At 37.4% G+C, this 16,559-nt stretch overlaps 1 protein-coding gene across 9 annotated transcripts in view; it reads right to left on the reverse strand.

Annotated features, from left to right (window-relative positions):
* Positions 1 to 16,559, reverse strand: part of LOC142339546 (MAP/microtubule affinity-regulating kinase 3-like) — a 125,541-nt gene that overhangs the window by 46,518 nt on the left and 62,464 nt on the right. For 8 of the 9 annotated variants that reach the window (XM_075389670.1, XM_075389664.1, XM_075389673.1 and 5 more), the window contains 2 exons: positions 5,442 to 5,726; positions 3,024 to 3,201 (listed from right to left, as the gene is read on the reverse strand). In XM_075389670.1, coding sequence (XP_075245785.1) covers positions 3,024 to 3,201; positions 5,442 to 5,726 — 463 coding nt within the window. The remainder of the gene's footprint in view (positions 1 to 3,023; positions 3,202 to 5,441; positions 5,727 to 16,559) is intronic. The other variant, XM_075389671.1, reaches the window with a different exon arrangement.

Genomic DNA, 16,559 nt, shown 5'->3' on the forward strand with positions numbered 1-16,559 from the left:
CGCATGTGAACAAAAAACCACTAGAGAGAATGCGAATTTTTGTTCAAACACCGTTTCCTCACTCTACTTTAAAATTAGAGCGAAAAAATTTCACCCCGCAAAACCACTCGCTTTTTCGCTCCACTTCCTGTTTCGGCGTGACCAAAATCACTACTCCAATTTGACTTCAAAAATCATGAAAATGTGTGAACAGATCTTTAAAAAAAGACAGCGCCCCAATACAAATTCTTTAAATTGTAAAAAACCAAGAGCACCGCAATATCGCTACGCTCAGCTTACAGCTTCGCAACTATAAAAAAAATCATATGAAAAACGAAAAACCAACAAGACTAATTACGCAGCAGAACAAGCCATCAACTACAATCCAAATAATTGAATTAACTGATGAACGAAAGGTCAACAACTCTTTAACATCAAACATTGACAGTCAACAAATCATAGGACTCCAGATGCAAAAAAAAACTATCTGAAATAAAATTCAAAAACCACTTCGTCGGAAAGCCAGTGTTGCCAAAATCATCAATTAGAATTTTGAAAATGGCTGTCAACTTACCACACAAAACATCTCATCAATTCTTTTAGTTAAAAAAATGGATGATTGATACTAGAAATTCCGCCCCATTAGAAAACCTATAAACCATTATTGAGACTAAGCTACATCAAAAGCCATATCGATCAGCAAATTATGAAAATGATAGAAATTTTTTTGATGAAATAGTCAAAGTCATAAAAATCATTAGCAATTAAATGAAAACATTACTTACACTCCAATATTATCTCTCATAATCAGGCTATAAAGACAAGACTAACAAAAATAACAAAAAAGAAGCGAACAATAGATTTCACTAAAGAATTTTTGAAAAAAAGTTCAAGTCGATAAAAGAAGTAGCTGTTATCTGAACTCATTAATGGGGTACCCTTCGCCCTCATTGGATTTCGGTGAGACCAGACACTATAGAGACTGAGTGATAAGGCAAAAATCGAGACAAACGCGGGCAATACTGAAAAACTAACCAGTATTTCATGCCAATACCCGGACAGAAAGTCATAGCAGCTCTGAACCGGAGACGAAAAAAAGGATCATTAACACCTCATTAGCAAGCCGATAAGAACTGGTATGCATGAGAGCAATTATTACCAAAGCATAAAATCTATGAATACGTGCAATAGACATGACTGTGCAATGGCAAGTTTTTCAAGGAAAACACTGTCAAAGTTATACAAACCATCCACTAAGAAATCAAGTAATTCAATAAATTCATGCCCAACTTGCATTAGATGAACCCTGCCATTAATGAGATTGAGCAATAGATAAAAACAACAAGAACAGAAAACTAATTACGACTCGTGAACGAAATTTTCAAAAAACAAGATCTTGCTCAAACAGGTTTGCACTCCAATTTAAAAGCAGATTGGGAAAAAATCACGATTCAATCTTACTCGCATTTTCCGCTCCCATTACTACTACAATCAGCAGTCTAGATTGACTTCCCATTGACATCAAAATAATAAAAAAACATAGCTGGCAGTTTGCCAGAAAATAGCCGCAATAGATTCGTAGATCGGCGGTCTAAAAATACAGTAAAAGACAGACCAAAAAAATTCGTCTTCTCATTGAAGGCTGATCTGTTATATTTTGATTGAAAATCTGCAAAAGTTATTGCTGTCTCTATTAGCTGATCTCAAATAACCTTCATTTAGAGTGACACACACCCATTTGACCTTATCTCTTTGAATTGAAGTAAATAAAAGTCAATTTCAAATTGAGGAAGTCATTTTTGAGAGTGAGGTAAGTCAAGTGTGACCAAAAATTTAATCACGCGCATGAACAAAAAACTCGCTCCACTATGAGCGACAAATGACGTCACACATGTAATTCAGTTGAAATTGCATGAACGAATGAACAAAAAGTGGCTGTGACGTCATATGGTCGTAACAAAAATCATGACGCCGAAATAAAAAAAAACCAAGAGAAGGCCAATAGCACCAGCTATCGCTGTGCGGCTATTAAAAAAAAGTGAACAGATACTTAAAAAAAGTAGATGGCAGATTGCCGGAACAGCTGCGAAAAAGACTTGCGTGCCGTTAATTACAGAGAAATAGATGCAAAAGTGAGTTCAAAATGTTATCGCCGCCGCCAATCATCAGTAACATATCAATGAGAACATTTTGGGTGCAAAAATTTTTGACAATGGAGAGGATCAAACCCCCGATATTCGGGCGTGATAAACTGAAGCATTAACGAATCGACTGTCATGCCCTTGAGATCCATTATCTTAAGATCAATTTTCTTTTAGCAACAGACATAATTTATTAATAAGAGAAAAATAGCTCGAGCAAAAAGTAAGAAATGAAGCGTTAAAATGTCACCACACACTCTAGCAAAAAAATGTTGTAGAACAAATTATAAAACAAAAAAAGAGCGCCAGATGACGAAACAAAAAATATAGCAGAACAATTCCTGGCATACAATTCAATGAATTTTCATTGACTGAACGAAAAACTAGAACTAAAATGGATTATGAATGGATTTGTGAAAACCATTTAGAAAACAATCCGACCATAAAAACCGAAAAACCAGCAAAAATCGAAGTCGAAGAGGCGCATGTGAACAAGTACCAGCAAGAACGCGAATTTTAGTTCAAAAGCCGTTTTCTCACTCTGCTTTGAAATTGGAGCAAAAAAACTTCACGCCGCAAAGCCACCCGCTCTTTCGCTCTACTTTGTTTCTGCGTGCACAAAATTATAATTTCAATCATAAAAATGTGTGAACAGATCTTAAAAAGAGTCCCAATACAATTCAAATTCGTTGAACTGTAAAAAAAAACTAACAACACAGCAATATAGCTACACTCAGCTTACAGCTATAAGAACACAGCGCGCCCATACAATCCAATCTTTTGGATTGTATTTATTGCTGAAAACGTCTTTCCCTATTTTACTCAAAAGCGCCATAGAGTGAATTCGACGCTCCACGTTCTGTTCTGTAAAATAAAGATAAGTTAGAATTTTAAAGTACTTACTTGTCTGTTAAGAGATGTCTGGGCATTATTAGCTGCTGCTGCTGCCGGGTTAGTCTGTGGGGTAACTGTTCCAGTGGCACCTGCTCTGAAGGAAGCAGGGTTGGGCTGCTGCTGTTGTTGTTGGGATATAGAAGATGTCACCCCACGTGGGGCAGAAGTGGCACTGCCGGGATTGGAGCTGAAATCAAATATCATCATCATCTCTTATCATGAACATTAGAGAAGAAAATTCTGTTATGTTATGGCAAATTACGATCAAAAACAGTAATTTCTGTAGTCTTAAAAGTATGCAGTAAGACATAAAATGGCAGTCTGAATTAAGAAAAGCTTTTTTGCGTCAAACAAGATTAGCAGTTATAGACTTTAATTTAGTCACATTGAAAGCTAAGTCTCACCGCAAAAAGCCATTTGTGAACCATGATTCTGTATGAAGCTAAATATTCTAGTTTTCCTAATCTGCGCAGAAAATTAAGCACTGTAACTGATTGGTCGAATCAGGATACTGCCGAGGACCTCACCCAATATATGAGCAAGTTTCAAGAGACAAAATGGTTAGAAACAAGATTAGAACAAAAGAGATGTAAGAGACAAAGAGAGAGAGAGAGAGAGAGAGAGAGAGAGAAAGGACGCGATAAACAGGACAGAAAACCCTACAGCAACAAAACCGGATTGCGTGTATCAGTTTAAATAATATCAGGGTTAAATTCCGACGATTGGAGCGCATTGACATCGTTTGCAAACCATATCATTTTTCAATACGACTTCTGTGCTTTTTTCCTCATAATTGCATTTCTGTTCCTGAATTTCATGACACGCGCAAATTTGGTTTCTTCGTTTGTTTGGATAGACAGAGATTATAACAAAGTGGGACGGGATCCAAATTTGACAGAAAGGGTTGTTGCACATTGGAAAATGATTCCAACTATTGGGGTACGGAGTAGGCGTTGGGGGGAGGAGCACAGATGGGCGGGTAACGGTAGACATCGGGATAGAAGGGGTGGATCTTACTCAATGACCACAATGCCAGAGGAGAGAGTGTCTCCCAGTGTGTTCGATCTCTGTCTGGGGGACTGTAGTTCCTCTACAGCACAAGATGTAATTGTATTGGCAGTAGAAGCAGAATACTGGAGCATAGGAGGGGGAGGGGCAGGGGACGAGAAGAGTGCTTCGATTGGTCCCATCGTAATCGATACTGGCCGAGCTGATACCAGTCCTGTTTCCTTAGAACAGCCATAACCAATGTATTACAAAACATCACTGTCCTATCTTATCTCGTGGTTTTTTTACTGCTATGCCTCCACGAAATGTCCACAACGGAGAAAACAATCCTATTTCGTGGTTTTAGTCACCAAAGTATTGCATCGTTTTTTAAAAACATCTATAGGCGCTGACAAATTTTGGAATTTTTTAGAGACAAGCATCGTCCTGTCAGTTTTTTCTGTCTATGTCTACCAGGTCACGACCACTGACACAAGCTGAAGTGAGCTCAGTTGATATAATCTGTTTGCGATGAGTTTTTCATAATACGAAAGTGGGCTTGTTCTAAGGAAACAGCTCCATCCCTGTAATGTGCATTGTGTGGTGCTTGGAGCTGTTGTTTGTGTTGGTATTGTGAGATTTTAGACTGGTCGAGATGGCACTCGAGGTGTGTGAGTCCCTGTGACCTTCATCGGTTGAAGAAGTGACAGTAGTGGCAATTGAACTCGTCAACGGCACAATTGGATGTTGACGACCACCACCAGAAGTAGTATTAGTAGCATACTTGTTGTTGTATACACTACCCGCGAAGATGCCTCCTCCCCTTTCAAGTACGACTGACAGTGTGCCTGATGACGTCACAAGTGGAGGGCGGTTGTTTGTAGCCATGGGTGTTCCAGGGTGTGCTTTGATGTTGTGAGGAATGGGAAGATTGTTGGAGGGCGTGGCAACTACTTCGGCCGACTTTATGCTGACGCTGCACAGACACAACACAACAATATACACTCCCTCACTCACAAGAAAAGATCAAAGTCAAAGTTTGAAGAAAAGAGAAAACAAGTGCAAAGAAGTTAGAAATAAATGAACAATCAGTTTATAAAGGAAATACAACAGTTCAGACTCAACTCTCGAAAAGTCAGAAGAAATTTGCAACGATTCGAGGGCCAACTAATTGAATACAAAATATCAATCATTGACAATGTTCACAATGCTCTACGCAAGAAAAATGGAACCAATAAAACAGACGACCGATAGCTATATATTAGAACCAGGAAATTCAGATCAAAAAGCGCTGCATTTAGTCCTGAAAATAGGATAAAGTTGAGTTTCTAATGAACAGAAGTTTAGTAATCTCTAACACCTGTTATTATAAACAATTAGCTCTAGAGTAGACACGCTCAGTTATCAGTTAGTTCAGCTATTATTCACACTATTTAAGACCTGAGATATCCCTGGTCATACGGCGACCCTGTATAAGGTGCTGGCTCATTTTGTAAGGCAGCAAACGGATGCTGGAACCCAGTCAACCCTCCAGTGCCAGACCCACTCACCCTGAACGACTGGCTCATGCCACCCGCGGTGCTTGGTCTGCTCGGGGGTGGCATGCTACCAGTAGCCAGGGGATTGCTCGCCCCGTAGGAGGCGGAAGCCGAATTATAGAAGGGGTTTGTGGACGATACATCCAACTGATGAACTGCCGAGTTCCGGATGCGTGATTCCTCGACACTGGAATCAAAGTCAATTGTAATGACTGGCCTTCTCTAAGCCGACTCGAAAAAGCTTTATTGCCACAAACTTGTGCCCTGATCGAATTAAAGTACATTCGGAATGCAAAATTCTGAGGACAAATGCTCAATTAAAAACAACCGACTAAACGTCGGAAGAATTGCTTTCGAACGACTAGTGGGAGCTCTAATCAACTGCAGCCTGCTTCAGTCGAGGGGGGGGGGGGAGAGGGAGGGAGGGGAGCCCAAATGGGACTAAGAAGTTCAATAGTGGGCTTCAAATAACCACATTAGAGGTTCACCACTATTAAGATTTAAAGTAAAAAGTGGCACCAGTTTCGGCGCACTTTTCATTTGACTTTTAGTATTAAATTGCCGCCAATTGATTTCAGCTGCTAGAAATTGTGATTGAGAGAGAAATTAAGATCACGCGAAACGCAAAAAGTCAAGGGCGTAAAACTCACTCGAAAAGTCAAAATTATCATGCGAAAATTTTGCATAAAAAAGACACACGTTTACAATATTTGGTATGAACTTCGTTCAAGAGCAATTAAAAAAAGACCGTAGCCGCAAACCACTGAATATTGCATTAAATAGACAAAGAGTGGTAGAATATAGATAGCTGCAAGAAATGTGTTAATGCAGCCCATACTAATCTATCAACAAAGCATTTAAAGCGGAAAAATTCTCATTGCTGAATTCATTCCAATGGAAACAACTGTTTTCCAGTGAAGAGTTCTAACAAAGACTTCTATTACCAGCAACGACTTCTATTAAATGGACCTTCTTTTGGAACAAAACGTAAATTAAACTAAACTTCAGTTGTACGGTGAAATTTATGCACAAAGCTTACGCAATATTTATACCTCGACAAATAATGCGACGTTTTTTTTTAGTATTTGTACGTGCAAAAAACTGAAGGAAAAACGGGCGACGACTAAATCCGGAAAAATAGCCGGCACAATGCTGGAAAAGAGCCGTCGCTGACCCCTTTGACGCTCATCGGAATTGAAACACAAAAAGAAGAAATTGACAGAATTTCTAAATAAAACTGATGTAAATTGGTGGGCAGTTTTTTAAGTTAGATTCTATAATTATACTTAATTCAGCTTATTAACAAAAGGCTATTAGACTTAATACTAATATCAGCTAGCAGTCATTCCAATGAACTTCGATAACCTAATGTACCTATAACTTAATGCACGGGCTTTATCGTTTTAACCCATTTCTTTTGATTTTGCTACTTTGACCTTGCCCGTATTCATTATATTGTAAGTCAATGATTTAATGGATTTAAAAATTATCCAATTGAAACAGTGCGTGAGGGAAGTCAGAAGTTAAATGTGCAAATCCTCAATTATGTAAAATGGAAAAGGTGATCGAAAGGTAAAACGAAAAATAGCCGACAGATTGCTGGAATAGCTGCGAAAGAATGCGTGCCGTATAATAGAGATAGAAACAGATATAAGTTGAAAAAGTTATCGACGCCGCTCAAAAAGCTATGTAAAAAATCAGCTTAAAATAAAGCTTGTTAAAACTCATTGCGCAAAAGCCGTTTCATTAGGGACCTTTCATATGGGTTCCTTTCACCTTAAACTAAATCAAAATAAACTTAAATTAAATAAAGTAAAAAGGATATTTTATTGAGTGAGGTAAGTCACTTACAATCAAAATCTAATAACGCAAAAACGTTTGCTAGAAAGAGTGCGAAATGACGTCACGCGCGCAAAAACCGTTAGCGAGGAAGAACTCATTCCGAAATTTTGACTTTCAGCTTTGATGTGTGAACAAATGTAAAACGGAAAAGAGCGTCAGAAGAAGAAACAAAAAACATAGCAGGACAAGTCCTGACGTACAATTCAAAGAATTTTCATTGACTAAACAGAAAACTACACCTAGAACGGACTATGAATTGATTTGGAAAACCATTTAGCAAAAAAACCGATCCTAAAAATAGAAAAAAAGTAAAAATCAATAAAAATAATAGTCATCGACGGCTTTAATGGCTGACTGCGTCTATTAAAAAGGTAGCATGCCACTTTGCCGAATGCCATCATACTCAATTATTTCCCTTGGACCATTTGGTACAAAAATCCTATCAACTAAAACTTGTAAACATAATTCTAAAATTGTTACATTACAAAATAGTATGCTAAAAAATGCATACTATATCAATTTAACAATATGGTAAAAAGTGGGTTCGATTTGAGTGATTTTGCATGCGGCATTTTGAAATTTCGTATTCTGTTCTAACACCCAAAAAAGCAGGAGTTTGTCCTGAGTTTTCATGGAAAAATCAGCAAAAAAGAACATGGAAAACAATAGAGGAGTGTACTTTGAAACGCATTTGTAAGAAACCCAACAATAATGGAGAAACATGGGAAAAACATAACCGACTAAACGTCGGAAGAATTGCTCTCGAACGACTAGTGGGAGCTCTAATGAATTGCAGCCTGCTTCAGTCGAGGGGGGGGGGGGGGAGGGGGAGCCTAAATGGGACTAAGAAGTTCAATAGCTTTTTCGCTCCCTTAATCGTTTTGGCGATATCTAAATGAATAAATTGACTTCTATTCAATCCAGGAATAACGAAAATGCAAACGAAAGTAATATAGAAATAATTTCTCAGGAGAAAGAGTTATCCCTTGATAATTAAACATGGGGTAAAAAGGGGTAATGACAAACCGGAACGAATTAGGGGATTTTTTTTCAGTTTCTATTCAATGGTGGTATTTATCCAAGGGACCTGGTTTGAAAACAGCACACACTCACAGATCAAATCTTGCAAAGTTAGTTACGAAAGTAAAAGCGCTGTTTATTTACGCAGTTAAGAACAAAGTTGAAGACAAGGTTAAATTTCTGAGCGCAAATTTTTCGACTGATTCTCCAATAATCGCTGCTACCTTTACAAACTCATTAGGTGCATAATTAATGAATGGTTTGGGAGTTGACTAGCTATCGTCGGAGCTAGTGGAGACATCAAAGTCGACACGACACGTTCACTACCATTAAAACATGGAGTAAGATATCAGTACACCCTGATATGAGTCCACTTTTTGGCTAGTCTTACATCAACAAGTATGATCAAGCGCGCGGACGATTGTTAACTGTGGATCTAGAGTGATGCCGGGATGTTTATAGTCTCACCAGGTGCAGCTCAATTTATGATGACGATTACTCCATCAGCCGAAATAATTTTTGAAAGGTAATGTTAAATGGAACGGCAAAAGAACTTAAAATCATCAACTTTGCAAAACCAGAATAAGTTGCAAAAACAATGCCGCCATCTTTTTGGATCTTACAAAGGCTTTCACCTCCGTTTCGTATTTTTTGGAGTCAAAATTTGCTCTTTTCAGTTCATTTTTGACAGACAGATCGCTGTGCGTTGATAAATTGATTAATTTTCGACAAGGATTATTATCCGTGAAGGCCGCTTCAGACTGAAGAACGAAACAACTTTTCTTTGGGAAACAAAAACGAAGAAACCATTACAACAGATCGCTAATATTGAAACGCGTCAAAAAAGGAACAAACTCCTATGTCACATTAGATCAAAGGGTTCAAAAATAAGATATAAACATAAATTGACATAATTTTTGCAAACGCAGCATTAAATTGTTCCATTGAACAGAAAGTTGGGACCGTTTATATCTTACTTGTACGTTTAACAACGAACAGCCAAGCATGAAACATTAATTAGCCATATAATTTTACAAATGATACAACGTGATTTGAAATAAATAGATTAGCGTGTAAATGTTCAAACTTTTGTTATATTCTTGAAATTTTTATGTTCGAATAACAAAAATACTCAAGAAAACTTGAGAACAGTCGCAATGATATGTTCCCATCTTTGTGAAAGGAGTAAAAAAAAACTTGAAATTACTTTATCGGAGATTCTACAATTCATAGAAACTTTTCCATGACAGCATGTCATTCCATCATGTTACCATAGTATTTGAACAACGTTATTGTTAGATAAACACTAACTGACAAAACAAATGAGGCGAGCCACAGAAGACCACTTGATCAGTTATGGCTCGGCTTTGCCTTTAATATAGACAATGACAGGGCCGTTACTCATTGGCTCTTAATTGCATCTCCTTGACTGCTATTGGTTAGTGTTATTAGACATTGGAAGGATCATAAAGATTTATTAAAGCAGCTCTGTAGAGCATGGGCATGAATGGTATGATCAACAGTCACCTTCATCCAATAAACCATTGAAAAGCACACAACTTTCTATGAACAATCTCACTATCATAACAACCAACTACTAATCACTCAATTAAGGCCACATTAGTAGTAGTAGTAATATTACTAGTACAGGTATGACCTGTCGTTAGTAACTGAATAACCTTGATAGTCAAATAATGTGCCACTCGTTAGTCGTTTGAGACACTATACATACAAACACACATGCTGATCGCTCCAACTAATCTGTCAATTGAAATCGAAAGCAAATAACCAAACCAACAACACCCAACTAGCTAATTACAAAGACAATTTAGTCAATCGGCAGACCTGAGATCTCAAAAGGGGGACCTGAGGGCGATACTGACCGTTTTGCCTCTTAAGGATGAGATCGAAGCCCTTCCAAGGCAAATAAGCAAACACTCCAAAAGAAATCTACTTGAAAAGTCAATCCAAAATGCTACTAGATAGAGCTAGGACAGTGCTCTGCTTAATCCTCACGCTTGCCCCCTTTACCCATACTTTTCGCTATTTACAGAAGCCATCACTTTAAACATTGTCAAATAGTATCGCTTTCGCTGTTCTACAGACAACAAAAGTCATGTCTCTGCAAGTCAAGTCAAGAGAAGTCTTTTAACAATTATTTTTTATCATGGAGCCAAACTCAATTCGTCACCGTGCCTCTTTTGTTTAATTTGCTAAAAAAAACGCAAAAATTCTCCCAGAAGGGGTGAATAACTCAAGCATGAAGCAGATTGCCGACATTTATCATCAATTAAAAGGTTCTCACATACTTGCGAACGACGAGCTTGTCAGAAAAATCTTTTTGATGCCTATAGGTAACCAACAGCTCCTACTAAATCTCCTAATTTTTTTGTTCAACTATACACTGAAAATTTGACGGTGCTCCGCGGGCTTATTTTAGCCCTTAGAAGTTAGTATTTTTTAGACTTAACATAGTGATGGTGTCCCGCTTTTTCACCTATTTATTTAACCCCTCAATCATTTAATCCATTTCACCCCAATTCTAATCTTTTATATGATACTGACTATTCCATTAGCAATCTACACGCTTGGCCACGCCTCACGGGCCGTGCGACTTGATATGAAACTATCACAACCGAACATGTGTTTAGGTTATCCACTTAATTATGCCAAAACATACCTAAATGTCGACTGTAAATTGGCGGAATGATATGATAGAGGTGAGAAATGATATATGGGTTAAATGATAGATGTGTTAAATGATAAGCGGTTAAATGAATCGGGGTGAAAACTGGAACCAGTTTTTGACACAATTATTATGTTCGAAATAGACACTCCAGAATAAGTTATAACATGAACTTTTCCTGTCAAATAAGGCAAAATAGTTAGTACATCAAAGTATGCTACTGGCAGCTGGAGAATGGTAACGTTTAATTCTTTGGCTACATGTTTTAATAATTTTTTAGAACAATCTGATGGCAAAAGTTGAAGTAATTTTTATTTATGCTGTCTTTTGAATTTTTGTCCAATAAGTTTATCGGTTTTGAGTAATTGCAGGGCACGCTCTAACTACCTCGTTGCGTGTCCCTTCCTGGCCTTTGATCAGCCAATGTCTTTAATTCAATTAAACTGATGTTAAATTGTTGATAATTTTGTGTAATGTAAAATATAGTTAACTTGAACGATGTTTGATTTATGTTTGAGAAGCTATTTATACTATTTGCGCGATGATAAATTTAATCTGTGTCCATCATTGCGTGGCAAATAGCCTCTTTTACTTAGTTTATAAAAGAGAACACTGGTCAAAAACAATCATGCGCTAAACACCTGGAAGCAGCCCAAATTAATCTTGAGATATTTTGTTTAAAGAGCACGTGAAGCTCCCATGCATTCCATGGATTGAATGTTCTGCCAGGTTTCGGGCTTTAACTTAGCGGAGCGGACATAACTAGATTGTTGTAATCTGTTAACATTGTTGATTTATTTAAGTAACTGCTAGAAATAAGTAGGTCACCTCAGAAATTGTGAGAGAATAGGAATACATAAGTACGTAGATTGTGACTAGAGTCTTATTTGCATCGGTCCTATTTGCATAACAACCCAAGCCCACATACAGTGGTATCAAAACTCTTCGATTTTCAAATACCATACAATTTAATGCAATACTTAAGATATTTTTTACCTTCTGGTCCTCCGAATAAGAACATAAATCCTACCATCATTGTGCTATCCCCCGGTCCTCCAGGACTTTTTTCTAACATATACTTGTTACAGTACTGTTTCAGCCATGCATTTCAACAATGCGCCAAATTGACAGAAACGAAGAAAATTTAATTGGTATATAGTTTCGACTAGCATTGACGTATGGCTCTTTAGTTTTTAAAAGAATTAGGTTTTCGGTAATTAATAGCAAAACTAGACAAATCATGTGCCAAAAAAGAACCCTAAATAGCTCTTTGCTACGCAATAGTGAATATAAACAAAAATGCATCACGAACGAAGACAATAAAAATTGAGCACTACCAATTCCTATCAGTGTGATCTTTGTCGAACGTCTTTTTTTGTTGAGAATAAATACTAACTCTACAAATGAAGGGGAAAAAATCCTAGATATCGAAAAAAATGACATTTATTACTTTGCGCTCGGGATTTTCCTGAATGAACGAGACACTTGCTCAAATGTGGCATTAGTGCACCATACTACGGTTGAACTGCGCCATAAACAAATTTGTAAACAGTTTTGTTGAGACCCAATGCTTATGCTTAACCATTATATAATTGGATTGAAACAAACACATTGACTTGGAGCGGTTTTGGGCACTGTCATTTTGCCGAAAAAGCAATCACCAAAAGGAGAGCACGAACACATTCAATTAATTGTAATGAGCCATTTCTTTAGAACTGTACAGAACAACACGAGACAAACTTAAACAGCGCTTTTTACAATGTCGCATTTCTTTTAGTCGAGCCGCTAACAGAGGCGCCCAACATTTTTTTCTTTTGCTTTTCAAAGCAAAGATTGATAGGATTTTACGTGGGAGAGTCACGTGGTATTCGGAATGAAACGTAAGACTGAACGATGCTAGTTATTCATAATCGCTGCGATTACGAGAGATGAATAATAGGCAAAAGTTGATTTTCGCCTGGCTTCAAAAATAAGCTTCACCTAATCGAGCTTTCGTCTAATATCCTACGCCCCGCGATTACCTTCATAGGTCAATCTGTCGAACAAAGTCAAAAACGGAGAAGTTTTAGAGTTGTTTTTCACACAATGTTATGAGAGAGAAAGTAAGTGCAAAAAATTCATAATGCGAGCAAATTATTGGTCACCTGCGCCAACTTGAACTCTTACTTATCATCATCCCTAATGGGTTTTCGCATAAATTATAGCAAGTAATTGGGAGCTTAGGACCATTTTAAGCATTTATTAAAGGTTAAGAAGAAATTTGGATCTATTTGTGGTCATTTTGCCATGTTGGACGGTTTATAACATTTTCGTACTATTTTCCTTCAATCTATAGAGAGTGTCTCGGTAGCAATTAGTCTGGTAGTTTAGGTGACTTTTTCAGTTGATGGGAATCAATTTTGTTGTTTTTCTCAGATAACTGATTAAATGATCCAATTCCGGATTATTTTTGTTCCTTTTTGATGTACTCTCCTTAATTGTCCAAGTTTTCTACCTCCCGGAGAAAACTTTTGCAGAATACTAAATTTTTTATTTAGAAATATTCCAAGGCTGTGATAAAGAGACAAATGACTGTTTGTTAACTGTTTGATTGACTGTTAAAATGAAAAGTGCACTGTATTTTTTAAACACAATTTTCGCTTTTCAGGGTGCATATTGTTGTTTAGTATGTCTGGGACGCATTGGTAAACCCTAATTTGTGAGACAAACCAGTCCTAAATTACAAAATAGTCCAAATGAACAGACAAAACAGCCCCAGAAAAAACCATCCCAGTTGAAGCGCTCTTTAGATAGAAGAAAGTGCCACTTTTATCTTAAAAGATTGCTTTGAAGTCGGAAAAACAAAAGCCTTCGGAGGTCGATCTTCCGAGCCCTACAGGGCAAAAATTTAAAAAAATAGAAAAAAATGAGAGTAAGTCAGATGGGAACGTTGGGCAAACTAGGAAAACTGTTTAAAAACGGACCACCTGGCCACTGGTTGTCAAGAAAGAAGGGAAATTGAAAAGCTAGTTCAAGATCAACATTTCGCAATTATCAGATAACTTCCAGTGTTATTTGAAGTTAATTTTTTGACAGACAGTGCAAACGTAAAGATTACACAAAACAATGTATCATAATAACAAAATCAACACATCTTAAAGTTTATTATTATAACCTCTGAAGAAATCAATCATATTCTGGTTCTGGTATTTTGGAACAAGTTCGTAAAAATTTGCATCGATTTTTGCGAAATTTGATTTTTTGGCCACTTTAATTGCTGAGCAGCTGTAATCTTATCTACCATTATAACTGAGTTTTTTGTTCGTTCTTGAATGTTGCAATCAGTTTTGATAGCCACCAATGTTTTGTATTAAACAAAATTACTAAATTACTGTTCCAGCCCTTGACAGAGTTGTTTGTTCTTGGATAGCCATTCTTTATGCTCTCGCAGCAGTTCCAACGTTCAAATGCAAATTGCGGTTTCTGCCTCTGACCAGTAGATTAGTATCGACCGATGTAATTTTCTTAAAAAAAGTTAAATTTGCTGTCCTCCGGGCAAAATGACTACAATTTTATTATTACAATGTAGCAAGGACATCCTTTACTGGCAAAAATGCATCATTCTGATCTGTTACCGGATCTCTAAGTTATTGTATTGTTATCCTCCGATGCTTTGCCAACTGACTGCACATGTCTCCACGCGTTTTGACCAAGGTGGAAGAAATTTGAATGTTTTCATTCAACTGCAGGAATGCGTTTTCTCATCTTGGGGCCCCTGAATCATAAAACAATAAAAGTCACCACTAAGCAGCAATTTTAAGATCTCTGGAATCTCAGGCTCCCTCATTTCAGAACGATTTTGTTGCCGCCTTCTGTTAACTGTTCTTTTGTTCGAGGCTGGAATAGTGGCCACTGTTTCTCTACTGGTGTCTTTAGGGCTCAGTCTCGTCAACCAATGCTGCTCTGTATTTCAACTCCGAGAGACATTTTCTCTTTTCAATATCTGCTGGATCTGTTAATTGTCAACGAACTGTTATTACTTCAATTTGTTCTTTGAGTAGCCTGACTCTGCCTTCGCACTTTTCTTAATACAGCAGCGCCAAGAAGATGCGCTATCACTAAGCTGTCGGTGCCTAATTATGACGCCAAAAATCATGGGGCACTTTTTTAAATAGCATGGGGCATGCTTTTCAAATAAAACAAAACCTGCCATTGAGTTAAGAACTAGTTTTCCGTCCACTTTTAATACTTTGATGTGGTTTAGCTTAATTGCGAGATTAACTTTTGTTAATTAATGCGTTGAGTCACCACGTTGACTTAAATTTTTGGTCCATTTTATCTGTGACTCTTTTGTCTGCTTCTGGGAATGTTTTGTCTGACTATTTCGCAATTTCGGACTATTTTGTCTGGGACTGTTTTGTCCGGACACGCGCAAGTTATATATCACTGTAGAAGTTTTGTACAAAGAAAGTAGAGTGTGGCTTTTTCTTCCGAGATACTTTCTCCCCATATCTTTTCTCGGTATAAATCATTTTTCAGGCCATTCGTTTTGCAGTAGCTCTTTGATTGAACAAAATGAGTATCACATCTTTTGAGAACAGTCGATTTGAAGTTGCAAATCTTTTTATTGGTTTAATGAAAAGAATAGGTGATTCAAATGGTTAGTTAGTTGGCTAGTTAGTAGCCAAAACGGGATACAGATGACTTGTTTTCACGAGGTGGATTTAAATTTGCATCCTGTGAAGAAAGAAGTCACTGAAATACTGAATCTCAAAAGATTTAAGTCATTAAAAAGTTAGAACTGAAACAACTGCCCCAAAAACCAAACACTATCTTATCCGACCTTCATTTCATACGTTTTTTCCCTATGATGCAGCAAAGACAAGCCATAGAAAAAGTTAACAATAGTGAACATAGTGTGTCAATAAAAAATGTTTGGTTGCTACGACAGTGATTTGTGAAACATTTACAGCACCTATTTCATCTCCAGTCTAGATTCTTCCTTCCAATCTATCTACCAACATACATACGCACATATACTTTTATAGATATACAACCACATGGGGCTCTAAACGAAATGAAATGGAGTTGAAATGGAAATGATTCTCTTCATTCACCTTGTACAACTACAACCACCACTAGGGAAAGCGCTCCCTAAAAAAGGGAGAATAAATGAAATCTCCCTTAATGTTGTTGTTGAGCTTGGCTGTTTGAAAGCCATTCTGAATTTCTCTCTATCTCGATCAGTTACCATCTTACTCTTCTGACCTCATAAGACCGACTCCGTTATTTTCACTCTTGCCTTCTACAGTGACTATTGAGAGTAGATGCATGAATCAATCTCTAACGTTGAGCTGTTTTCTCATGACGCTACACGGAGTTAGGAATATTGGCCGACAGGAAATTCAAGAGACAATGAAAACATGACAACCTTAGCCGGCCGCTTAATTCTGGTCGGTCAAAAGATCATTAGTTCGTCCAACGTGTGCAATT

This window comes from Convolutriloba macropyga, chromosome 5 (genome assembly GCF_964194025.1).
Source record: "Convolutriloba macropyga chromosome 5, txConMacr16.3, whole genome shotgun sequence".
NCBI classification, from domain to species: Eukaryota; Metazoa; Xenacoelomorpha; order Acoela; family Convolutidae; genus Convolutriloba; species Convolutriloba macropyga.